General features: G+C 38.7%; 1 protein-coding gene across 1 annotated transcript in view; it reads left to right on the forward strand.

The window, feature by feature from the left end:
- The window catches only part of LOC125916803 (ankyrin repeat domain-containing protein 26-like), a gene marked incomplete at its 3' end in the record, with an annotated part of 36,202 nt that extends 9,934 nt beyond the window's left edge, over positions 1-26,268 (forward strand). The window contains exons 4-7 of the mRNA XM_049623086.1: positions 961-1,067; positions 5,207-5,277; positions 14,501-14,537; positions 26,214-26,268. Coding sequence (XP_049479043.1) covers positions 961-1,067; positions 5,207-5,277; positions 14,501-14,537; positions 26,214-26,268 — 270 coding nt within the window. The remainder of the gene's footprint in view (positions 1-960; positions 1,068-5,206; positions 5,278-14,500; positions 14,538-26,213) is intronic.
- Between the last annotated feature and the right edge of the window lie 4 nt (positions 26,269-26,272).

Genomic DNA, 26,272 nt, shown 5'->3' on the forward strand with positions numbered 1-26,272 from the left:
GAGAGAAAGGCAGACAGAATCCCAGCAGACAGAATCCTCCAGGCTGAGCTGTTAGCATAGAGCCCAGTGCAGGGCTTGAACTCACAAATCATGAGATCATGACCTGAACCAAAGTTGGACTCTTAACTGACTGAACCCCCCAAGTGCCCCATAAGTTGGTTTCAAAAAAAACACTTTTTCCTTATGTGTACTGTAAATGATCGTATTCCTATTGGAATATTTGCAAAGCATATTAGATTAATCATGGTAATAGTTGAATAGATTATGCCTATTGCAGACAATATTATCTTTCTCCTCAGCATTGATCCCTAAAAATGCAAATAATGTAGTAGCTTTCATTATGCTAAAAATGATCTGTATAAACCAGTATTTGAATTTTTATTGCTAAGCTATTATATTTTTATTTCTGATTTATATTTTGCCTAACAATACAGCACAATAATAGGAACAATACAAACAAAGATCTTGGAACCAGTCAGGGTTTGAAGTGAGTTTGGGGGCATGACTGCATATAATCTGTTGAAGAAGGTGGAGGAGGGCTATTTTATTAAAAACATTTTTTTAAATGTTTGTTTCTTTTTGAGAGAGAGTGAGAGACAGAGTGCGAGCAAGGGAGGGAGGGCAGAGAGAAAGAGAGGGAGACAGAATCTGGAACAGGCTCCAGGCTGTGCACTGTCAGTATAGAGCACAATGCAGGGATCAAACTCACAAACCATGAGATCATGACCTGAGCCGCAGTTGGTCACTTAACCAACTGAGCCACCCAGGTGCCCCAGTGGAGGAGGGCTATTTTAAAGAGAAGCAGCAGCAGGTGAAAGCACAGGGGTGGGAAGGAAGAGGCCATTTTGTATTTACTTTTTGTATTATATGTTTAAGTTTAGAGGATCTTTTGTAAGTTTTAAAATTCGGTATGGAAATATGTAATTTTGTAAATTATAAATTGTTTTTGCTCTTTTACAGGATAACTTCACACCACTTCTAGTTGCTGTAAATGAAAACAAACAGCAAATAGTGGAATTTTTAATAGAAAAGGCAGCAAATATACATGCAGTTGATAAATTAAAAAGGTGCAGTAGTTTTCTTTTAAACCTTAGTATTGTTCTAGAGTGGTAATAATTATTCAAGTCAGGAAGATTAACTTAAGAAGAAAAAGATTAATTTATAATTATATAGTGAAAAATGTCAACACATCAACAGTTAGGCAGAAAGCAATTATTCTGACTGGGCAACATGAAGAACAGGGTATAGCAGAATTCATATTCCTTGATAATGTTGACTAATGTCATTTGCAGTGTTTATTTTTAAATTAGGTTCCATGCTCGGCGTGGAGTCCAACACTGGGCCTGAACTCATGACTCTGAGATTAAGACCCGAGCTGAGATCAAGAGTCTGATGCTTAACCCAGTTGCCCCTGCAATGTTTTTTTTTTTTCCACATGATTTTGTGTTAACTAAAGGGATTTCATATTAATTTTATAAAGGGTGGACTCTCAGCTGTTAGTTTACTTTATGACACAATATTGGACTTCTTAATCTTTTTATGGTATTTTATAAACTTCTACTTCATAGAGGTGCCTGGGTGGCTCAATTGGTTATGCATCTGACTTTGGCTCAGGTGATCATCTTATGGTTCGTGGGTTCGAACCCCACATCAGGCTCTGTGCTGACAGTGTAGAGCCTGCTTAGGATTCTCAATCTCTCTCTTTCTCTCTCTGCCCCTCGCCCACACTCTCGAGGGCACTCTCTCTCTTTCTCAAAATAAGTAATAAATAAACTAAAAAAAAAGAACTTCTACTTCATATATATTTTTCCTTCAAAGATGTATATTGTGGTGCCTGGGTGGCTCAGTTGGTGAAGTCTGTGACTTTGGCTGAGGTCATGATCTCATGGTTCGTGGGTTTGAGCCCCACGTCGGGCTCTGTGCTGACAGCTCAGAACCTGGAGCTGCTTCGGATTCTGTGTATCCCTGTCTCTCTCTGCCTCTCCCCTGCTTGTGCTCTGTCTCTCAAAAGCAAATAAATGTTAAAAAAAAAAAAAAAAGACGCATGTTAAACATAAATAGGAGTTGTTTTATCTTTTGGATCACTCTTTGCTTTAAATTGCCTTTTTTTTTTTTTTTTTTTGAGGAATACTGTTGTCGTTAGATGGTCTCTAAGTGATGATTAATTACTATTACTGGATACTATTGGCTCATCAGTTTTTATCCTTTTTCATGTCCAGTATGTATTTTTTTATTTTACTTTTAATTGGTATGCATAGAAAGATGAAAGGTAGCTTTAACTGAATAGACTTTTCCTTTAATGAGGATAAGTTACAGGTGGGTGATAAGAAAGAGATGTGCCTTAGATTCACACAAGACTAGGTTTATTCATAGCTTTCCTACTTGCTAGGTGTTGTGACCTTGGGAGCATTACGTATCATCACTAAATATGTTTCCTGATATGAAAAGGAGGATAATAATACATCCTTCAAGGGTGGTTGTGCGTAAATTATATTTTATATACATAGCATTTAATTTAGTGCCTACCATATGCTTATCAGCATCGTTAACTATAATTATGCCTATTTTATTAGCATTCACATTAAAATATTATCATTTTAAGCCTGCAGATAGTTTTTATACTTACTTGACCTCTAGATGGCTTTGAAGTGCACTGTATCAGATTAAGGAAGACATGGGGAATTCTTTTTTAAAATCTTTACCTATTCAGATAAGTGACCTCCACATAGTTTCTTGTTTATCAAAGGACTTTAAATTAGCAACTCTATAATACATTACCCAACTGGGACAAGAAGCTCCCTTTTGTCCCTTCATTTTAGTCTTGGAGATAATTTACAAAGATGAACACTTGAACATGTAAATGGTTGCTTCTGAACAGACAGGCAAGATATTAACCTGATAAAGTATATCGAAATTAGTTGTTTAAATAACTAAATTCCTAAGAGTGAAGTTATCTCTGTTATTTTAGACCAGCCCTCATGCTTGCTGTAAATTATGAATCAACAAATGTAGTCAGGCTTCTTCTTCAGCAAGGTATTGATCCCTTTCCTCAAGATGTATATGCATGGATTGCAGATGAATATGCTTGTATTAAGGGTTTTAGTCTGTAAGTGTTTGTATTAAAATGCTAAAATTACTAAACTGAGGTTTAAAATAATTTAACTGTTAACTTCGTACGTAACAAATGGGATTTCGTAGTTTGGTCAGGCAGTTTTGGAATGGCAGTTGGTTAGTCCACAACATTAGCCAGAAATCAAGCAAAGGACTAGACTAGTTGGAAGTAGAAATGTGTGCAGGATTCTTTATCTCAGGACTTTTGAGACCTTTATCCTTAAGGATCCTAACCTTACCCCTTTCATTTCAAGTATAACCCCTATGCATGGGGTACAAATAATGTTACATCTCTGTGTTTTCTAACTAGTAACTTGGGTCTTGAAATGTTCAGTTGTGTGGAAAACCCTGTACTTTCCTTTGAGAGCTATCTCCTGTACTCTCTCCCTTGAATTTTCCAAGAACCAAAGGAGCACCCTAAGACCAAAGAGACAGTCCTCTTTCACAAGTCGTAGGGAGGGGAAAAAAGAACATCCTGATCATTCTACTGTTCCCTTTGATTCTGTTGCTGCGGCATTGCTGTTGAAACTGGTGCTGCAGTCTGGTCGTGATTGACCTTTGCTCCCAGGATTCCCTTGCTGATCCAGATTTTTCAGTCTTCATGGTGATCCACACTTAGATTTCAAAGTTACAAAGTTTCTTTTGTTCACTGCACATGCAGCACAAATGCTAAGCAGCTATCCCAAAGCACCAGCACCCTGTTCTGGCAGCTGGGCCTCCTGACTTTAACCATACACCCCTTTCCCTACACACTCAAAAACCTTATGTGGAACCCATATCTTAGCCTAGACTTTCATTATGAATTACCCTCTGAGGATCTTGTTTCTCTTTTTTTACCAGAAGATGTTAGTTGGGACCATTCTAAGCTGTCAGAGATGTTCAAATAATGCTGCAGGAAGAGATCGGACTTCCCTTTCTCCTTTGTTAGATCTGTACCCCTGCCTTTTTTTTTTTTTTTTTTAAAAGCATGGAGCCTAACATGGGGCTCAAACTCATGACCCTGAGATCAAGACCCAAGTTGAGATCAAGAGCTGGATGCTCAACTGAGTCCCTGCACCCCCTGTACCCCCACTTTAAATCCTGTGAAGCAGGTGCCCCTGTACCCCTGCTTTAAATCCTGTGGAGCATCTTTTCTGAGGTCATGGAAGGTCTCATATTGCCCTTCCCAGAGTAATGAGCATCAATCACCTTGCCTGAGAGGCCATGTTTTGGGTGTAATATCTTATTAAATCCTTTTATCAACCTTGTAAAATAAGGCAGTAATATACTTGTTTTATAGAGGAAGATTTTGAGCCAAAGAGAAGTGGCTTATCCAAGAACAAATAGCTATTGGTTATAGAGCTAGGACTTCTGAGTCAAAACACTTTCCATAATGGCAAGCTAATTCTAATTATTATTATTATTTTTTTAAGGTTTATTTACTTTTTTTTTTTTTTTTCAACATTTTTAATTTATTTTTGGGACAGAGAGAGACAGAGCATGAACGGGGGAGGGGCAGAGAGAGAGGGAGACACAGAATCGGAAACAGGCTCCAGGCTCCGAGCCATCAGCCCAGAGCCTGACGCGGGGCTCGAACTCACGGACCGCGAGATCGTGACCTGGCTGAAGTCGGACGCTTAACCGACTGCGCCACCTAGGCGCCCCAGGTTTATTTACTTTTGATAGAGAGGGACAGAGTGTGAGCTGGGGGCGGTTGCAGAGAGAGAAGGAGATACAGAATCCGAAGCAGGCTCCAGACTCTGAGCTATCAGCACAGAGCCCGATGCAGGGCTCAAACCCATAAACTGTGAGATCATGACCTGAGCTGAAGTTGGATGCTTAACCACCCAGGTGCCCCTGGCAAACTAATTCTAATTTACTAAGCTATAATGCCCTGAATTCATGACTCGTTCATCTTACTGTTTTTTCTTCTTTAAGTACATACTTAATGAGAAGTGTATAGAATGTACAAATTTGAAGTATATGGGGTAATTCCAAGTTTTGGTATTTGCTCTGATATTATTTGAAATACTCTAAGAATTTGATATATTTGGTAAATGTTTTTCATATCAGTATTACAATAGTAATATTATTTATCACCCTTTTTTATACATAGCAATTACGAAATAATTTGCAGACATAAAGAAGAAATCATGCTTAAAAATTCTTTGCAAAATAGCAGTCCAGGTAAGACTTTACATAGTGAATTGCTCTTGGTGGTCCTAACATAGGTAAAGTCAGAATTAGGAAGTTTTGATAATGAAAGAACAATGAAGAAAAAAACACCAATGTGTAAATTGCATGTGTATTGTTTTCTTTCTTAATTTCTTTCTTTATAGTCTAATGTTCAGAATTATTTAAGAAGTTAACTATAGGTAATTGAAAATATGAGGCTGTATTATCTGAAAAGAAATTCATTATTTTAGTCATGACTCCTAAAATACCATATGATATCTTTGTGTAAATAAGAAAAACATATTTTTAAAAAATGTTTATTTAATTTTTAGAGAGAAAGAGAGAGAGTGAGCAGGAGGGAGGCAGAGGGAGGTAGACAGAGGATCCAAAGCAGGCTCCACCACTGATAGCAGAGAGCCCGATGTGGGGCTTGAGCTCATGAGCTGCGAGATCATGACCTGAGCCAAGGTCAGATGCTTAACGAACTGAGCCACCCAGGTGCCCAAAGAAAAAAGATTTTTAAGTTAATATCTTTTATGTTTCCTCCATAAACATATTGTAACAAATGGCACTTGCTATAAAAATGGATGTTTTATATAATGTTTACAAATGGATTATATTTAGTAAATATTATTACCTAGTGATTTGTCTCTTTAAAAAATGAACCATTCCTTAAAACTGGGAATTCTACAGTACTTTTCTGGTACTGTAAACAAATGGCAAATAATAAGAACTGCAAAACTTAGCTAGTGTGCAGCAATGCCAATGAAATTGTTTTTTACAGATAGCTGCCAATAGTACAGAAGAAAAGCAATGCCTTGTTGAGAAGCATAGGTTATTTCACATTTTGTGTCATCAAGGTCTCACCATTATCAACTTCATTCCGCAAATCAAAACAATGAGGGGGCGCTTGGGTGGCTGTGTCGGTTAAGTGTCCAACTCTTGATTTCATCTCAGGTCATCATCTCACAGTTGGTGAGTTGGAGTCCTGTGTCAGACTTCTCTGTTGGGCTCTTTGCTGACAGTTCAGAGCCTGCGTGGGATTTTCCCTTTCCTTCTCTCTCTGCCCCTCCCCTGTACATGCATGCTCTGTCTCTCTCAAAATAAACATTTAAAAACAACAACAAATCCAGAGTGAGATATGTTGACTTCATTAGAACAATGTTTTTGTCAGTTTGTTGGATAATTGTCATGACGCTGTCATTTTATTATTATAAGATAGTCTGTTGCCATTATTCAAAAGATTATCTTAGTAAGTATTGAAATAGGGCAACTTGGGCTCAAGAAATGTAATAAAAATCACAAAAATGTTTCACAATACCAAAAATGCTACTGTTGCTCCCAGATGTGGCACCTAGTGCATTGTATAATCTGAAAAGTATGAAGAAAGCTTTAACTTGGTAGACTGTTACCAAAGAACTTCTGTAGGTTAGTTTTGGAAGTTACAGGAAAGGCAAAGATAGAACAGACAGCGTTTTGATCATTAAGGTGGTCATAATAGAATAGAGCTGTCCCTGTGGTTTCTTAAACAGAAAAATTTCTGTGGTTTTTTTAAAAATAGTTTTCAAAGAAAACATTTTTATTCATTTTCATTTGTCCAGTTAACAAATAACTATTAAGTGCCTTTTAGCTTCTAAGTGTTTTCTATTGTTGTAGACTACAAACACTCAAAAAACAGTCTCTACACTCCAGGAGTTTGTTATTATCACTGTCAATTTCATTATTTAGTCTATTTAGTGGTTACTAGGTGACAGAGTCTCATAGAGCTTATAATTATCATTGTTATTTTTTATTGGCATTTGTTCCAGTTACCGTAAGTTCACGGTGAGGGATTAGAGTTTTAAAAAACTGGGTAGAATCTAAGGTAAGCGTGCAGAGTGAGTAGTAAGTTTGCCAGGTAAAGAGGCAGAATGACATTGTTTCGCAGGAGTAGCATCTATCACGATTACGTGTTTGGTGGAGTACACAGCAGTGCAAAGTCTAAGGTGTACGAGTGAACTTTGCAGGATTTATGAGCAGTTGGGTGTTGCTGGTATAAAAAGTGTGCTATGGGAATGGTTGGGAATGAGGTGAATACCTAGGTAAGACAAGCTTATGGAAGTTTGTCAGTGCTATAGAAAGGAGTAGATCTTACCTGATAGGCCTTGGGAAGTTTCTTCGGTAGAATGCTTTTAGCGGCAAATAATAGGTGACTTCTAACAGTGACTAAAACAGTAGGAACCAGAAATGTTTTGATGGTTCAGTGATGTCATCAGGATGCCAGTCGTCTCTTGTTCAGTTTTGGAGTTGGTGGTATTTTTATTTCTCCTTTCCGGGGTGGCTAATTAGCAACAGCTCCAGGTATCATATTCTCACATGGCAACATCCAGTGGGAGGGAAGGACTGCTTTTCTTTATGTGTTTCTTTTAACTAGGAAGAGGCTTGCAGTAGACTTCCTCTAACATTTTAAAGACTGGGTTACATCACATACTCATTCCTAAACTGGTCCCTGGTAAATCAGGTACTGTGATTAGCTTAGAATAATCCTTTCTCTTTGAAGCCAGGGTGAGGCCACCTTCTTTGTGTATTGAGACAATGAATATCCAAATAAAGTTGTGATTCTCTAGCAAGAATGAAGAATATGGAATGGATCTTAGGGAGGGAGCCAGCAGTATTTGATGCAGGGGTTTTGGAGAATTTGAAGCAGAAGACTAATAAGATTAGGTTTGAGTTAGGACACTCTGGTTATGGCATAAAATACAGATCACCAAGCCTTTTTCCTAAAGAGCCAGTGAATATTTTAGGTGATTTGGTCTCTCAGCTCTGCCCTTGTAGTGTGAAAGCAGCCGTAGCAATATGTAAGTGAAGACATGGGACTATGCTCCAATAAAACATTATTTACAGAACCAGATGGCAGGTTGGATTTGGCCTGTGGCCGTAGTTTGCTGAACCCTCATATGGAGGATAGATTATAGGAAACCACATAAAGACACTGGGAGGCAAAGGAAGCTCTTGTTTTCTTAGCCTGGTATTAGTCCATTATGAAACTTTCAGCTGTCTATGTTGAAAACATCAGGGGGTTCAATTTATTCCACTAAAAAAAATCTTTTTTCTGGGCTTTGTGTCTTTCTCATTTGTTTTGCTTAAAAATTTTTTTATTCATTTAAGAAATAACAGTAATATTTGGTGGCTTTTTTTTTCCCCTGTGAAAATCATCAGTTAAGAACTCATGTTTGACTAGGGCAGTGGCAGGGGAAAGATAAAGCAGAGACAGAAAGAGTATAGTTAATACGAATTTGTGATTCTTGAATATAAAAAGTTAGGGGGTGAGAGAGAACTCTCAGAAGATTCAGAGGTTTCCAGGTTGTGCGCTAGCATTTAAATTGGACATGAAGAATGAGTAGGACTTTATCAGATGAACAGAGGAGAGCAGCAGGAATGAGGAAGACCAGTAATTTTCTGTATATGTTGAATTTGATGGAATATCCATGTAGGATATTCTCAGTAATTGGATAATTGAATAATAGGAGTTTCCAGCTGGAGATAGGCCTTCAAGATTGGAGGTGCACATTTGAAATAATCTGCTTAGAATTGTTAGGCACAGTCATAGCTTGGATAAAGGTTGAGCTTGTCCATGATGGAGAACATGTAGAATGAGAAGGCCAGTGAACAAGCCCTGGGAATACCAATTTAGAGAGGATGGATGGAAGAATGGCAGTTAGTAAAGAAGACTGAGGAGTGCTAGGGAAAAAGGCGAGGAATTAGAGGAAGTGATGTTGAAAAAATTTTTAAAAATTTCAAGGAGGAATATTTTTATCAAATTGCTACAAAGAAAGTTGGATTTAACTTTTACAAGTTCTCTGATGGTAATCTTTTCAAAAGAACAATTTTTGAGTTGTAAGGTCTTTTATTTATGTGATTGGTACTTTCTGTGTCCAAATATGGAAAAATAACATATCAACTAAGGTCCTATCTAACTTTTTGTAAATGCAACACCTACCCAGGCAGGGTCAAGGGAAAATGATCCAGCCTGGTGAGTATACTTGCCCAGCATTTTTCCATAATTGTCAAAACCTAGGAGTCAAGTGTGAGGAAAAGTGTTGTCGTTCTTACCTGTTTCTTGTGGGAGTATTTGAGGTTTTCCTCAAGTCCTTGATGAACTCTTCTGGATGAATACTGAAACAAAAATCTGGCAGCAACAGCTGGAAGCCACTGTCAGGCCCTGTCTCTGGAATGGAATCACGATGCAGCTGTATTTTTAATAGTTTTAAGTTTTGATCAGAAATAGTTTCCAGAGCAGCAGATTGGAGAAACTGACCTCGTGTCAATATGTTATTGCAGAAAACTAATACCATAACAAGGAGAAAATGTCAGGTGATGCGCTGAATCTACTAGTTCTCATTAGTTTGGGAATTCTAGTGATGTCGGTAAAAAAGTCAATACAGGATTATTTTCGCTTGTGTCTTTTTTGTTATGTTTGAATACCTGACTGTATTTTGTTAGTGCTGTCTCTCTTTATTTTCTTTTGATTTGCCTTCTTCTGATATCTCTCCTTTTAGTCTCCCTTTCTGAATTTCATCCCTAAAGAAAGCTCTAAGGAAAATTGTCTTGGAATCTACTACTATTAGAATACATTTCTACCATATGCATGTTTAACATATATGTATATTTCCTTCTAAGGCAATGGGCTACCTAATCTAAAGTTTGTGTCATATTTTATGAGTTTCTTATGCGAAACGACTTTCTACCTGTACACACAGTGATAGTGATAGTGTCAGTGATGATGGTCTGTCAAGATTGAAAGCATTTTCTGGATTGTCAGGTAGAAATTTTTATTGGGTACAGTTTTAATGTGAACTGCTTTAATATATTTTTCAGAAATTGGTAAGCTGTGACTTAAGAATAAATGGCCAATTGGAATACCAAGTGTTTGTTTTTTTTTAAACAAAGCATCCATTGGTTTATTTATTTTTTGAGTCTATCAGTTTTTATTTATTTTATTTTATTTTATTTTATTTTTTTAATATATGAAATTTATTGTCAAATTGGTTTCCATACAACACCCAGTGCTCATCCCAAAAGATGCTCTCTTCAATACCTATCACCTACCCTCCCCTCCCTCCCACCCCCCATCAACCCTCAGTTCTCAGTTTTTTTTTTTTTTTTAATTTTCAACGTTTTTTATTTATTTTTGGGACAGAGAGAGAGCATGAACGGGGGAGAGGCAGAGAGAGAGAGGGAGTCACAGAATCGGAAACAGGCTCCAGGCTCCGAGCCATCAGCCCAGAGCCTGACGCAGGGCTCGAACTCACGGACCGCGAGATCGTGACCTGGCTGAAGTTGGACGCTTAACCGACTGCGCCACCCAGGCGCCCCTGTTCTCAGTTTTTAAGAGTCTTTTATGCTTTGGCTCTCTCCCACTCTAACCTCTTTTTTTTTTTTTTTTTTTCCTTCCCCTCCCCCATGGGTTTCTGTTAAGTTTCTCAGGATCCACATAAGAGTGAAAACATATGGTATCTGTCTTTCTCTGTATGGCTTATTTCACTTAGCATCACACTCTCTAGTTCCATCCATGTCGCTACAAAGGGCCATATTTCATTCTTTCTCATTGCCATGTAGTACTCCATTGTGTATATAAACCACAATTTCTTTTTTTTTTTTTTTAATTTTTTTTTTTTTTAACGTTTATTTATTTTTGAGACAGAGAGAGACAGAGCATGAACGGGGGAGGGTCAGAGAGAGAGGGAGACACAGACTCCGAAACAGGCTCCAGGCTCTGAGCTGTCAGCACAGAGCCCGACGCGGGGCTCGAACCCACAGACCGTGAGATCATGACCTGAGCCGAAGTCGGACGCTTAACCGACCGAGCCACCCAGGCGCCCCAAAACCACAATTTCTTTATCCATTCATCAGTTGATGGACATTTCGGCTCTTTCCATAATTTGGCTATTGTTGAGAGTGCTGCTATAAACATTGGGGTACAAGTGCCCCTATGCATCAGTACTCCTGTGGAATACCAAGTTTTGAACCAGTTATATATAAGATAACTCACTTTGCCTTCCCCCAAATGGGTCCTATTGATCTTTAATTCTCAAATCTCCTCTTTTCAGGGTGGAGTGGATAATTCATCGGACAATTTGGATGCAGTAATTTTGACTTTGATTATTTTGGCAATAACTGCCTTTAATAGATGAACTATATCTTTAATTTTCTAAGAAATCAAGGAAAAGAAACAAAAACCTATAATCAGTAGTATGTTTTCATGCTCTGATAGTTATGTTTTTTCTAGAACAATCGCTGTTACTTCTTTGATTCCTAGCTGCCAGAAAAATGAACTAAGTCCTAGTTAGTTGGAGAAAATTAACTGATTTTTCATATTTGAGAGGAACTTTTATATGGTAGAACATAGTGGCAATCATCAGGATTCTCTTTTTTTTTCCCCTGAGTAAAATAGGATTGTTGCTTGTTTCACACTTTCTGACATCATTATTTCATCTATTCCTTTTTACCTTTCTTCAAATGGATATATAGGAATGTAGGAATTTTCAAGGCAAGTACCAAGAAAAAGAGATTCCAGGAAAAGTATTCTGTGAAATAACCTTCTGACTGTAACCATGTATAAGACATCAACCTAAATAATAAAAATTTCATATAACGCAGTTGTGTCAGAGGCACCCCAACGACACCCAGATTTGATTATTCACTAGAAGAGCTCACAGAACTCAGCATGTAGTTGTACCCATGCCTGTGGTTTGGTATGGGGACAGGCTAGAAAGGCAAATCAGCACAGAGAAAAGGTGCATGGGGTGAAGTCCAGAGGAGACCAAGCGCAGGCTTCCAGGAATCCTTTCTGTGTGGAGTTAGCAGGATGTGCTTAATTCCTCCAGCATCAAATTAGGACAGCACAAGTGAAATGTTGTCTGTCAGTAGGAGTCTTATGGATACTCAGTGCCCGAGGTTTTCATCAAATGCTAATCACATAAGCATCTTCTCCTTAGCATGTACCAAAATTCCAGGTTTCCAGAAGGAAATCAAATATAGGGCCATAAGATTGTACCAGCATTTAGGCACAGTGAGCCACTCTTAACCTGCTAGGGAATGGTGGGAACCCTCCTTAAATCCAAGATCCCAGGTAACAACCAAGGGCTAGTTATTCAGGTAGGATGTTCTGAGGGTAGCAATCTTTGGCCTCTTGGATGAAATCTTTTCTGCATAGGAATTATAGCCCTAACTTAATTTTTGGTGGTGTCTTAAAATTTTATTTTAATCGCAAGTAATATGATGGTATAACATGGTACTGGTTTCAATTTCATCATCCATATGAAGTAGGTATTTGTACAGAAATTACTAGGGCAATATTAGGTCATTATAATCTTTTTTTATGTGATTAAGCTTTCATTGTGATTCTTAGATACGATAAACATAATGATTTTTGATTTAAAATTAGAATAAAATCCTTAATTATATGGATAACCCAGGTTTGATTCATATAGTGCTGAATCCCTGTTTATAGTTGTAAGATATTTGATCATATTCATCAATTGTTTTCTTGCCTAAGTATACAAATAACTTTTGTATTTTTGTATTTTGCTTTATGTATTTTCATATACTTCAATTTGGGAGACAGTACCCATATTGTGTTACTTTGATCTCTATCTTAATTTTCAGGGTGACTGTATCATGCTTTAATATATGGTAAGAGTAGCTTCAATGGATACCTTTTTTTTTTTTTTTTTTTTTACATTTAATAAGCCTTATTTTTTACAGCAGTTTTATGTTCACAGCAAAATATAATAGAAAGTACAGAGAGTCTCCATATACCATACCACACTCCCTTACACGCCTAGCCTCCCCTGTTGTCAACATCTTGCACAACAGTGGTACATTTTTAGTAGTATTTTTTTTTCAGTTCCTTTGTTTAGTTTTGAGCAAGAGAGCGTGCATGCGTGTGAGCAGCCAAGGGGCAGAGAAAGAGGGGAGAAAGAATCCTGTGCTGTCAGCACAGAGCCTGATGCAGGACTTGATCCCATGAACTGTGAGATCATAACCTGAGCTCAGATCAAGAGTTGGACACTTAACCAACTGAGCCACCCAGGCACCCTGACAACAGTGGTGCATTTTATATTGACACTAACTCATCATTTTCAGGCAAAGTCTCTAATTTGCATTAGTGTTCAGCCTTGGTGTTATACATTCTATGAGTTTTAACAAACGTATAATGATGTGAATCCACCTTTGTGGTATCATGTGAAAGAGTTTCACTGCCTTAAAAGTCCTCTGTGCTGTGCCCCTTTATCCCTACATTCACCCCAACCCTTACCTCCATAGTCTTGCTCTTTCCAGAGTGTCATATAGTTAGAATCATACAGTGGATATGTTTGAATGTTTAGAAAATTAAAATTCCCCGGTAATTGAATGTAGGCATTCAAGATATTCTTTGCTCTTTGTTTTGTTTTGTTGCTCATCAGTAGAGGATCTGATGACATATGCCTTACATGAAAAAAAGCATGATTTCTCTAGATGTGTGTCACCTAATGGGGAGGATTGAGAAAAATGACATCATGAACCACTACATAGCACTAACATTGGGATCATCCTCCTCTGTGATATATGGTGGGTCTAGATAGACTCTCTAGCAATGGAAGGAGACAGTCTCAAGAGGTTAGAACTTTATAAAACTGGAATCCCGAGTCTTTACTTACCTTGCCATTGGAAATAAGGCCAGGGAGAGTCTGTTTGCTATGGTTTTGCCATGCTGCAAAGTGCAATAGCTATAGACCACACTTTGTGAGGGGTGTTTCATCCTAAAACTGAACAGTCTCTGCTGAAGAGCTGGGGAAGTTCTGCCATGTTACGGCAAAATAAAGATACTCTCTTTTAACTCCTCTAGTAGTGGAAGTCCAGAAAAATCATGCTAGTTTAAGTTTGACATTGTCAGCTTATGATAATCATTCTCCTAACGATACCATTTTCCTCCAGTGTCATAGGGTCAGTCAGGTATGGTCACTGTAAACATCAGTTCACTTGTAGGTATCAAATTCTGATAAAAACCATTCTTGCTTTTGGTCAGTATAGAAGAGAAAGTAAGATTTCTTAGTGCATTAAGCCTACCAGTCGTATAATTAGCATTCAGTGTAGTGTGGTTTCCAGGTGTGGTCCCAAAGGAATACTTTTTAACAAATCATTAGCTGTACACTTTTAATTTCCTATATTTTTTCTAATGTTGATTTAAAACGTATTTTTCTTTTTCCTTTAGTAGAAGATAAGAATTCTGAGGAAGACTCTTTAACCAGGTAGGATTTTTATGGATTTTTAAAAATGACATTTGTTGGGGCACCTGGGTGGCTCAGTCGGTTAAGTGTCTGACTCTTGATTTCAGCTCAGGTTTGTGAGTTCAAGCCCCATGTCGGGTTTTGTGCTGACAGCCTGCTTGGGTTATATTCTCTCTCTCTCTCTCTCTCTCTCTCTCTCTCTCTCTGTGTATTCTCTCTCAAAATATAAATGAAATGAGAATTATGTGTTGCCTAAGGGAATGCAGAGAAAAAAGCATTTGTTGAGTGTTCTATCCTGGACTAGACACTGTATCATATGCTTAACATCTGTTAAATTATATAGTCATTGTATAGCTTTGCAAAGTAGCTGTGTTGTAGCCTACTTTTTATTACTTTGGCAGCTGTGGTTCACGGAGGTTGATTACTCGACCCATGATTCCATTGTTAATGAGTAGCAGACCCGGGGGTTTGCCTGTCAGCCTGTGTAGCTTCCACATCCATTCTTTGGTTCCTCAGCACCACTGGGATTAAGATACAGATCCTAGTCAGATCAACTCAGAATGTCAAAATTAATGATGTATGAACTCTAATTTAGAGTGTTCTTAAGAAACCAGGTGAGTCCAAGGATTTGCCCTAATATATTTGACCACTAGTGATAACTAGAAGTAATTAGTGCAGTGGTAACTAGTCTCTTGTTTTTACCATCAGAGATTTTAGGGTGGATCTCAGTTATGGCCATGGTATCACAGCTTTTCCATAAGGAAGATCTAATCAGGCAGGTTCTTAGATGTAGTGGTATCTCCTCTTCTTGAGATGAATTAGTTTTCTGTAAGTGAAGGATATCTAGGTGTAGACCATGTTACGTTAATTAAATTCAGCATCTATTTAGAGGATATTTCTTTTTTTTTTTTTTTCAGTATATGAAATTTATTGTCAAATTGGTTTCCATACAATACCCAGTGCTCATCCCAAAAGGTGCCCTCCTCAATACCCATCCCCCACCCTCCCCTCCCTCCCACCCCCCATCAACCCTCAGTTTGTTCTCAGTTTTTAAGAGTCTCTTATGCTTTTTTTTTCAATATATGAAATTTATTGTCAAATTGGTTTCCATACAACACCCAGTGCTCATCCCAAAAGGTGCCCTCCTCAATACCCATCCCCCACCCTCCCCTCCCTCCCACCCCCCATCAACCCTCAGTTTGTTCTCAGTTTTTAAGAGTCTCTTATGCTTTGGCTCTCTCCCACTCTAACCTCTTTTTTTTCTTTTTTCCTTCCCCTTCCCCATGGGTTTCTGTTAAGTTTCTCAGGATCCACATGAGAGTAAAAACATATGGTATCTGTCTTTCTCTGTATGGCTTATTTCACTTAGCATCACACTCTCCAGTTCCATCCATGTTGCTACAAAGGGCCATATTTCATTCTTTCTCATTGCCACGTAGTACTCCATTGTGTATATAAACCACAATTTCTTTATCCATTCATCAGCTGATGGACATTTAGGCTCTTTCCATAGTTTGGCTATTGTTGAAAGGGCTGCTATAAACATTGGGGTACAAGTGCCCCTATGCATCAGCACTCCTGTATCCCTTGGGTAAATTCCTAGCAGTGCTATTGCTGGGTCATAGGGTAGGTCTATTTTTAATTTTCTGAGGAACCTCCACACTGTTTTCCAGAGTGGCTGCACCAGTTTGCATTCCCACCAACAGTGCAATAGGGTTCCCGTTTCTCCACATCCTCTCCAGCATCTATAGTCTCCTGATTTGTTCATTTTGGCCACTCTGACTGGCGTGAGGAGATATCTGAGTGTGGTTTTGATTTGTATTTCTCTGATAAGGAGCGACGTTGAGCATCTTTTCATGTGCCTGTTGGCCATCCGGATGTCTTCTTTAGAGAAGTGTCTATTCATGTTTTCTGCCCATTTCTTCACTGGGTTATTTGTTTTTTGGGTGTGGAGTTTGGTGAGCTCTTTATAGATTTTGGATACTAGCCCTTTGTCCGATATGTCATTTGCAAATATCTTTTCCCATTCCGTTGGTTGCCTTTTAGTTTTGTTGGTTGTTTCCTTTGCTGTGCAGAAGCTTTTTATCTTCATAAGGTCCCAGTAATTCATTTTTGCTTTTAATTCCCTTGCCTTTGGGGATGTGTCGAGTAAGAGATTGCTATGGCTGAGGTCAGAGAGGTCTTTTCCTGCTTTCTCCTCTAGGGTTTTGATGGTTTCCTGTCTCACATTCAGGTCCTTTATCCATTTTGAGTTTATTTTTGTGAATGGTGTGAGAAAGTGGTCTAGTTTCAACCTTCTGCATGTTGCTGTCCAGTTCTCCCAGCACCATTTGTTAAAGAGACTGTCTTTTTTCCATTGGATGTTCTTTCCTGCTTTGTCAAAGATGAGTTGGCCATACGTTTGTGGGTCTAGTTCTGGGGTTTCTATTCTATTCCATTGGTCTATGTGTCTGTTTTTGTGCCAATACCATGCTGTCTTGATGATTACAGCTTTGTAGTAGAGGCTAAAGTCTGGGATTGTGATGCCTCCTGCTTTGGTGTTCTTCAAAATTACGTTGGCTATTTGGGGCCTTTTATGGTTCCATATGAATTTTAGAATTGCTTGTTCTAGTTTCGAGAAGAATGCTGGTGCAATTTTGATTGGGATTGCATTGAATGTGTAGATAGCTTTGGGTAGTATTGACATTTTGACAATATTTATTCTTCCAATCCATGAGCAGGGAATGTCTTTCCATTTCTTTATATCTTCTTCAATTACCTGCATAAGCTTTCTATAGTTTTCAGCATACAGATCTTTTACATCTTTGGTTAGATTTATCCCTAGGTATTTTATGCTTCTTGGTGCAATTGTGAATGGGATCAGTTTCTTTATTTGTCTTTCTGTTGCTTCATTGTTAGTGTATAAGAATGCAACTGATTTCTGTACATTGATTTTGTATCCTGCAACTTTGCTGAATTCATGTATCAGTTCTAGCAGACTTTTGGTGGAGTCTGTCGGATTTTTCATGTATAATATCATGTCATCTGCAGAAAGCGAAAGCTTGACTTCATCTTTGCCAATTTTGATGCCTTTGATTTCCTTTTCTTGTCTGATTGCTGATGCTAGAACTTCCAACACTATGTTAAACAACAGCGGTGAGAGTGGGCATCCCTGTTGTGTTCCTGATCTCAGGGATAAAGCTCTCAGTTTTTCCCCGTTGAGGATGATGTTAGCTGTGGGCTTTTCATAAATGGCTTTTATGATGTTTAAGTATGTTCCTTCTATCCCGACTTTCTCAAGGGTTTTTATTAAGAAAGGGTGCTGGATTTTGTCAAAGGCCTTTTCTGCATCGATTGACAGGATCATATGGTTCTTTTCTTTTATTAATGTGATGTATCAAGTTGATTGATCTGCGAATGTTGAACCAGCCCTGCAGCCCAGGAATGAATCCCACTTGATCATGGTGAATAATTCTTTTTATATGCTGTTGAATTCGATTTGCTAGTATCTTATTGAGAATTTTTGCATCCATATTCATCAGGGATATTGGTCTGTAGTTCTCTTTTTTTATTGGGTCTCTGTCTGGTTTAGGAATCAAAGTAATACTGGCTTCATAGAATGAGTCTGGAAGTTTTCCTTCCCTTTCTATTTCTTGGAGTAGCTTGAGAAGGATAGGTATTATCTCTGCTTTAAACATCTGGTAGAACTCCCCTGGGAAGCCATCTGGTCCTGGATTCTTATTTGTTGGGAGATTTTTGATAACCGATTCAATTTCTTCGCTGGTTATGGGTCTGTTCAAGTTTTCTGTTTCCTCCTGATTGAGTTTTGGAAGAGTGTGGGTGTTTAGGAATTTGTCCATTTCTTCCAGGTTGTCCAATTTGTTGGCATATAATTTTTCATAGTATTCCCTGATAATTGTTTATATCTCTGAGGGATTGGTTGTAATAATTCCATTTTCATTCATGATTTTATCTATTGGGGTCATCTCCCTTTTCCTTTTGAGAAGCCTGGCTAGAGGTTTATCAATTTTGTTTATTTTTTCAAAAAACCAACTCTTGGTTTCGTTGCTCTGCTCTACAGTTTTTTTAGATTCTATATTGTTTATTTCTGCTCTGATCTTTCTTATTTCTCTTCTTCTGCTAGGTTTAGGCTGTCTTTGCTGTTCTGCTTCTATTTCCTTTAGGTGTGCTGTTAGATTTTGTATTTGGGATTTTTCTTGTTTCTTGAGATAGGCCTGCATTGCAATGTATTTTCCTCTCAGGACTGCCTTCGCTGCATCCCAGAGCGTTTGGATTGTTGTATTTTCATTTTCGTTTGTTTCCATATATTTTTAAATTTCTTCTCTAATTGCCTGGCTGACCCACTCATTCTTTAGTAGGGTGTTCTTTAATCTCCATGCTTTTGGTGGTTTTCCAGACTTTTTCCTGTGGTTGATTTCAAGCTTCATAGCATTGTGGTCTGAGAGTATGCATGGTATAATTTCAATTCTTGTAAACTTATGAAGGGCTGTTTTGTGACCCAGTATATGATCTATCTTGGAGAATGTTGCATGTGCACTCGAGAAGAAAGTATATTCTGTTGCTTTGGGATGCAGAGTTCTAAATATATCTGTCAAGTCCATCTGATCCAATGTGTCATTCAGGGCCCTTGTTTCTTTATTGACCGTGTGTCTAGATGATCTATCCATTTCTGTAAGTGGAGTGTTAAAAGTCCCCTGCAATTACCACATTCTTATCAATAAGGTTGCTTATGTTTATGAGTAATTGTTTTATATATTTGGGGGCTCCCGTATTCAGCGCATAGACATTTATAATTGTTAGCTCTTCCTGGTGGATAGACCCTGTAATTATTATATAATGCCCTTCTTCATCTCTTGTTACAGCCTTTAAAGTCTAGTTTGTCTGATATAAGTATGGCTACTCCAGCTTTCTTTTGACTTCCAGTAGCATGATAAATAGTTCTCCATCCCCTCACTCTCAATCTGAAGGTCTCCTCAGGTCTAAAATGAGTCTCTTGTAGACAGCAAATAGATGGGTCTTGTTTTTTTATCCATTCTGATACCCTATGTCTTTTGGTTGGCACATTTAGTCCATATACACTCAGTGTTATTATAGAAAGATATGGGTTTAGAGTCATTGTGATGTCCGTAGGTTTCATGCTTATAGCGATGTCTCTGGTACTTTGTCTCACAGGATCCCCCTTAAGATCTGTTGTAGGGCTGGTTTAGTGGTGATGAATTCCTTCAGTTTCTGTTTGTTTGGGAAGACCTTTATCTCTCTTTCTATTCTAAATGACAGACTTGCTGGATAAAGGATTCTCAGCTGCATCTTTTTTCTGTTGATCACTTTGAAGATCTCCTGCCATTCCTTTCTGGCCTGCCAAGTTTCAGTAGAGAGATCTGTCATGAGTCTTATAGGTCTTCCTTTATATGTTAGAGCACGTTTATCTCTAGCTGCTTTCAGAATTTTCTCTTTATCCTTGTATTTTGCCAGTTTCACTATGATATGTCATGCAGAAGATCGATTCAAGTTACCTCTGAAGGGAGTTCTCTGTGCCTCTTGGATTTCAATGCCTTTTTCCTTCCCCAGATCAGGGAAGTTCTCAGCTATTATTTCTTCAAGTACACCTTCAGCACCTTTCCCTCTCTCTTCCTCCTCTGGAATACCAATTATGCATAGATTATTTCTCTGTAGTGCATCACTTAGTTCTCTAATTTTCCCCTCATACTCCTGGATTTTTTTATCTCTCTTTTTCTCAGCTTCCTCTTTTTCCATAACTTTATCTTCTAGTTCACCTATTCTCTCCTCTGCCTCTTCAATCCGAGCCGTCATCGTTTCCATTTTATTTTGCATTTCGTTTAAAGCATTTTTCAGCTCCTCCTGGCTGTTCCTGAGTCCCTTGATCTCTGTGGCAAGAGATTCTCTGCTGTCCTCTATACTGTTTTCAAGCCCAGCGATTAATTTTATGACTATTATTCTAAATTCACTTTCTGTTATATTATTTAAATCCTTTTTGATCAGTTCATTGGCTGTTGTTATTTCCTGGAGATTCTTTTGAGGGGAATTCTTCCGTTTGGTCATTTTGGATAGTCCCTGGAGTGGTGAGGACCTGCAGGGCACTTCCCCTGTGCTGTGGTGTATAACTGGAGTTGGTGGGCGGGGCCACAGTCCGACCTGATGTCTGCCCCCAGCCCACCGCTGGGGCCACAGTCAGACTGGTGTGTGCCTTCTCTTCCCCTCTCCTAGGGGCGGGATTCACTGTGGGGTGGCGTGGCCCGTCTGGGCTACTTGCACACTGCCAGGCTTGTGGTGCTGGGGATCTGGCGTATTAGCTGGGGTGGGTAGGCATGGTGCACGGGGTCAGGAGGGGCAGGCTTAGCTTGCTTCTCCTTAGGTGATCCACTTCAGGAGGGGCCCTGTGGCAGCGGGAGGGAGTCAGACCCGCTGGAGGGGTGGCTCTGCAGAAGCACAGCGTTGGGTGTTTTCGGGGAGCAAGCAAGTTCCCTGGCAGGAACTGGTTCCCTTTGGGATTTTGGCTGGGGGATGGGCGAGGGAGATGGCGCTGGTGAGCGCCTTTGTTCCCCAACAAACTGAGCTCTGTAGTCCGGGGGCTCAGCAACTCTCCCTCCCTTTGTCCTCCAGGCTTCCCGCTTTCCGAGCAGAGCTGTTAACTTATGACCTCCCAGATGCTAAGTTGCGCTTGCTGTCGGAACACACTCCGTCCGGCCCCTCCACTTTTGCAAGCCAGACTCGGGGGCTCTGCTTGGCCAGCAGGCTGCCCCTCTGCCCCGGCTCCCTCCTGCCAGTCTGTGCAGCGCAGCGCCTCTCCACCCATTCCTACCCTCTTCCGTGGGCCTCTCGTCTGCGCTTGGCTCCAGAGACTCCGTTCTGCTAGTCTTCTGGCGGTTTTCTGGGTTATTTAGGCAGGTGTGGGTGGAATCTAAGTGATTCGCAGGACGCGGTGAGCCCAGCGTCCTCCTACGCTGCCATCTTCCACTGCATCGAGGATATTTCTATCTGATCTCTGTTTTCTAACTTCCCAGTCTGGTTTTCCCTTTGGGCTAGTACCCTTGACTAGTTCTAGGAAGCTTTTTCTTTTTTTGTAGACTTTTCCCCCATGACTTTTCTGTACTATGTTTTTGCTTTTCTACGTTCTTCTCTGCTTTTCTTGGTATTTCTTTTTTTTCCATTATTTTTTCCACTTCTGCCAACTAAGGACTCTCCATTTTTCCAGAGGCCAAATCAAAAGTACATAGAATCTCAAGATTTAGGAAACCTCAGAGATTAATTCATAAAAATACCCTCTGGTATTTCAACCCATGTTTAACCTCCTTGCCAAATGGTTGTTTACATGGAGAATTTGAAACTCAAAAGAGATTGAAGTGACCTATTTGGATATGATAAGTGACAGAAATGACGTTTAAATTCAGGTTTCTTTCTTTCTTTTTCTTTTTTTTCATTTTACAGGCAAATGTTTTAATAATAGAAAGCTGGGGAGTGGGCCTAATGAATACAATGAAGGAGGGTAAGAATTGAATTAGCAGAGGAGACCAGGTTTCAAGAAGAACAACAGTGAGTTGGATAGGAATAAGAGTTTTAGATAAGATGTCAGAATATTGGGGTTTAAGCCAAGTTAGATAAAGGTGAATGACAGGAATTAAGGACCCAGGATTGTGGGAGTTGTTTAGAAAGGCATATTCAAATAGAGAGTTCAAGAGGGTCCTGAACAGGTTTCTGCTTTTGTGTGTGTTGGTTTCATTGAAGGTGCGAGCATACCTCAGATTTTCTGATGAGAGATTAAAAATCATTTGAGCTGCTGGGAAGAGTCTGTTTACAGCAAATAGAAATATGATATCATCTATCTCCACCCCAACTTAGGGAGGATGGCTTAGATCCTTTCAAGGAATTGGGGGTGGGGGTGGGTGGAGATTCTGAACTATAGAGATGTATGGCCCAAGGCAAGCTGTCTCCTCACTCCGCCTCTTTTCCTAAGTCTGTGATGCCCTTCCCATGTACCTGTAGGGCTGGGCAGGGGTAGGACTGACTTGTCAAATCAGTAAGGGAGCTTCATCTGGGTAGGTGATAACATGCCCATGTTGAGGTGACTGTGGATGACTGAGACTCCCAATTAGCTTGTTCTCCAGGAGCAGGACATGGCTCCTACCCTCGGTCATTTGAGCCCATCCTTGTTTTAGGAGTCTGTGCCTTCACAGGCTAAAGATTTAAAGGTTGGAGAATGCCACTGAACCGTGCTGAAGAGTGATGTAGGAGTGGGAGCTCATAGGGAAGAAAATATTCAGGCAGTGTATAGAGAAATAGAGGCACAACTACCAGGACCATTTTTATAGCAGTCTCTCTCCTTGGGTATCTGAATGCCCCTGAAGGTTTCTAAGGTCTTGCTAGTTATATGGACTTAAATAAAGCAAGACCAGTGTAGGAAAAAAGTTGGACTTGATAATTTTTAATCTTTTAATCTCTGGTTAGTACTTCCACTAATAACATAGAAACTTGTTCTTTAACTTTGGTATATTTACTTAAACTGAGGTCTACTTGACACACAATGTAATATGTGATTCAACAACTCTGTATGTTACACTATGCTTGCCATAAGTGTAGCTCCCATCTGTTAATGTATAATGCTATTACAATACCACTGACTATATTCCCTATGCTGTACCTTTGATGCTTGTGATTTACTCTTTCTATAACTGGAAACCTGAACTTCCCTCTCCCCTTCACCCATTTTGTCCATCTCCCAACCTCCCCTCCCTTTGGCAAGTCAATTTTCTGTATTTATGGGTCTGTTTCTGCTTTTTCTCTGTTCACTTGTTCCCTTTTTTAGATCCTACATATAAGTGAAATCATATAGGATTTCCGTCTAGGTATATCCATGATGTTGCAGATGGCAAGATCTCATTCTGTTTTATAGCTGCGTAATATTCCATTGTGTGTGTGTGTGTGTGTGTGTGTGTGTGTGTGTGTGTGTATGTGCGTGTGTGTGTGTGGTCTGTTCATGTATTGGTGGACACTTGGGTTGCTTCCATATCTTGTCTATTGTAAATAATGCTGCAATAAAGATAGGGGTGCATATATCTTTTCAAATAAGTATTTTCATTTTCCTTGGGTAAATAAATACCCAGTAGTGGAATTACTGGATCATATGGTATTTCTATTTTTAATCTTGAGGAACCTCCATACTGGTTTTCACAGTGGCTGTCCCAATATACATCCCATCACCAGCGCACAAAGGTTCTTTTTTCTCCACACCCTTACCAACACTTGTTTTTTGCACTTTGAATGTTACCCATTCTGACATGTGTAAGGTGATAAGTCATTGTGGTAACTTTTATACATATAATTTTCAACCATTTCAGAGAATTCCCTCCCTGTCACACTTGGTTATAGAAACTCAGACTGGGCCTTTCCTGGATATTTCATAGGTTAGAACAGGTGGAGGCAAAATAGATGAGTGAAAGCTTTTTTAAAACAGGGTCCAAATTTTGAACAACCTGTTTGAACAACCTGGAAACTATAAAACACTGATGAAAGAAATAGAAGATGATGGAAAGAAATAGAAAGACATCTGATGCTCATAGATTGGAAGAATACATATTTTTAAACTGTCTACACTACCCAAAGCAATCTAAAGATTTAATGCAATCCCTATCATTTTTCACAGAAGTAGACAAACAATCCTAAATGTTGTATAGAACCACAAAACACCTTGAGTGGCCAAAGCAATATTGAAAAAGAAAAACTGGAGGTATCACAATCTCAGATTTCAAGTTTTATTCCAAAGCTGTAGTAATCAAAACAGTATGGTTGGTACTGGCATAAAAATAGTCACATAGCTCAGTGGAATAGAACCAAAAACCCAGAAATAAATCCACAACTGTATGGGCAGTTAATCTTCAACAAACAGGAAAGACTATCCAGTGGGGGAAAAAGCAGTCTCTTCAATAAATAGTGTTGGTAGAACTGGACAAGCCTCATGCCAAAGAATGAAACTGGACTAATTTCTTTACCATACACAAAAATAAACTCAAAATGAATTAAAGACTTAATATGAGACCTGAAACCATAAAAATCCTTGAAGAGAGAGCACAGGCCGTCATTTCTCTGACTTTGGCTGTAGCAACATTTTTCTAGTTATGTCTCCTGAGCCAAGGGAAGTAAAGTAACAATAAACTATGGGGACTACATCTAAAGAAAAAAACTTTTGCACAGTGAAGGAAACAGTCAAAACTAAAAGGTACCCTATGGAATGGGACCTATCCAGTAATGGGTTAGTGACCTATCCAGTAATGACCTATTTGCAAATGACCTATCCAGTAATGGGTTAGTAATCAAAATGTATGAAGAATTCATGCAACTCAACATTCTTCTCCCCCAAAAAAGCCCAGTTTACAAATGAGCAGAAGACATAAAGAGACATTTTTCCAAAGACAACACACAGATGGTCAACAGACACATGAAGAGATGCTCCTCAAAACTACAAGGAGTTACCACCTCACACCTGTCCCAGTGGCTAAACTCCAAAACACAAGAAGCAAGTGTTTGCGAGGATGTGGAGACAAAGGAAACCTCTTGCACAGTTGGTAGAAATGCAAATGGCTGCGACCCCTGTGGAAAACAGTATGGAGGTTCCAACCAAAAATTAAAAACAGAACTATCCTGTGATCCAGTAATTGCACTACTGGATACTAACCAAAAGAATACAAAAACACGAATTCAGTGGGACACTCGTGCCCCTGTATTTATTGCAGCATTATTTACAATAGCCAGCGCAAGTGTCCATTGACAGATTAGTGAATAAAGAAGTTGTATGTGTGTGTGTGTGTGCATGTGTATTGGTGTATGTATAGATATATACATATATATCTATATATGTATACCTATATATATAGGTTATATATAAGGTATATATATATAAGATATATGTATAATATATATTATACCATATATATATACATATAAATATAAGGTATATATCTATACCTTATAGATCTTATATATCTATATATATAGATCTTATATAGATCTTATATCTTATATAGATCTTATATAGATCTTGTATCTATATATATAGATCTTATATATCTATATGTTACCACATATACATATATATGTATATCTATCTATATATACATATATAGATATGTATAGATATATATATATATAGATAGATATACATACATACACACGCACACAATGGAATATTACTCAACCACAAAACAATGAAATCTTGCCATTTGCAATGACCAGGATGGAGCCCGAGAGTAGTATGCTAAGCAAAATCAGAGAAAGACAAATACCATATGATTTTACTCATGTAGAATTTATAAAACAACAAATGAGCAAAGGGAGAAAAAAAAGGGAGAGACAAACCAAGAAATAGGCTCTTAACTGCAGAGAACAAACAGATGGTTACCAGAGAGGAGTTGAGTGGTGGGAGGGGTGAAATAGGTGATGGGGATGAAGGAGTGCCCTTGTCATGATGAGCACGGGTTGAGTATGAAATTGGTAAATCACTATATTGTACAACTTAAACTAATAAAACACTGAATGTTAATATTACTGGAATTAAAATAAAACTTAATGAAAAAACACGCCAAATTTTAATTATATCAAGAAACATGGTTGAATAAACAGCTGGCCTTTCACTTCAGTTTTTAAAAATAAATGAACATGTTTTTGTTGTATATTTTTGTTCTAAAGGCTTTCCGACAAACCTGGTATTGATGATTCATGGCCTACATCAGATAGCGAAGACTTAG

Source organism: Panthera uncia, unplaced genomic scaffold (assembly GCF_023721935.1).
Source record: "Panthera uncia isolate 11264 unplaced genomic scaffold, Puncia_PCG_1.0 HiC_scaffold_1186, whole genome shotgun sequence".
Taxonomy (NCBI): domain Eukaryota; kingdom Metazoa; phylum Chordata; class Mammalia; order Carnivora; family Felidae; genus Panthera; species Panthera uncia.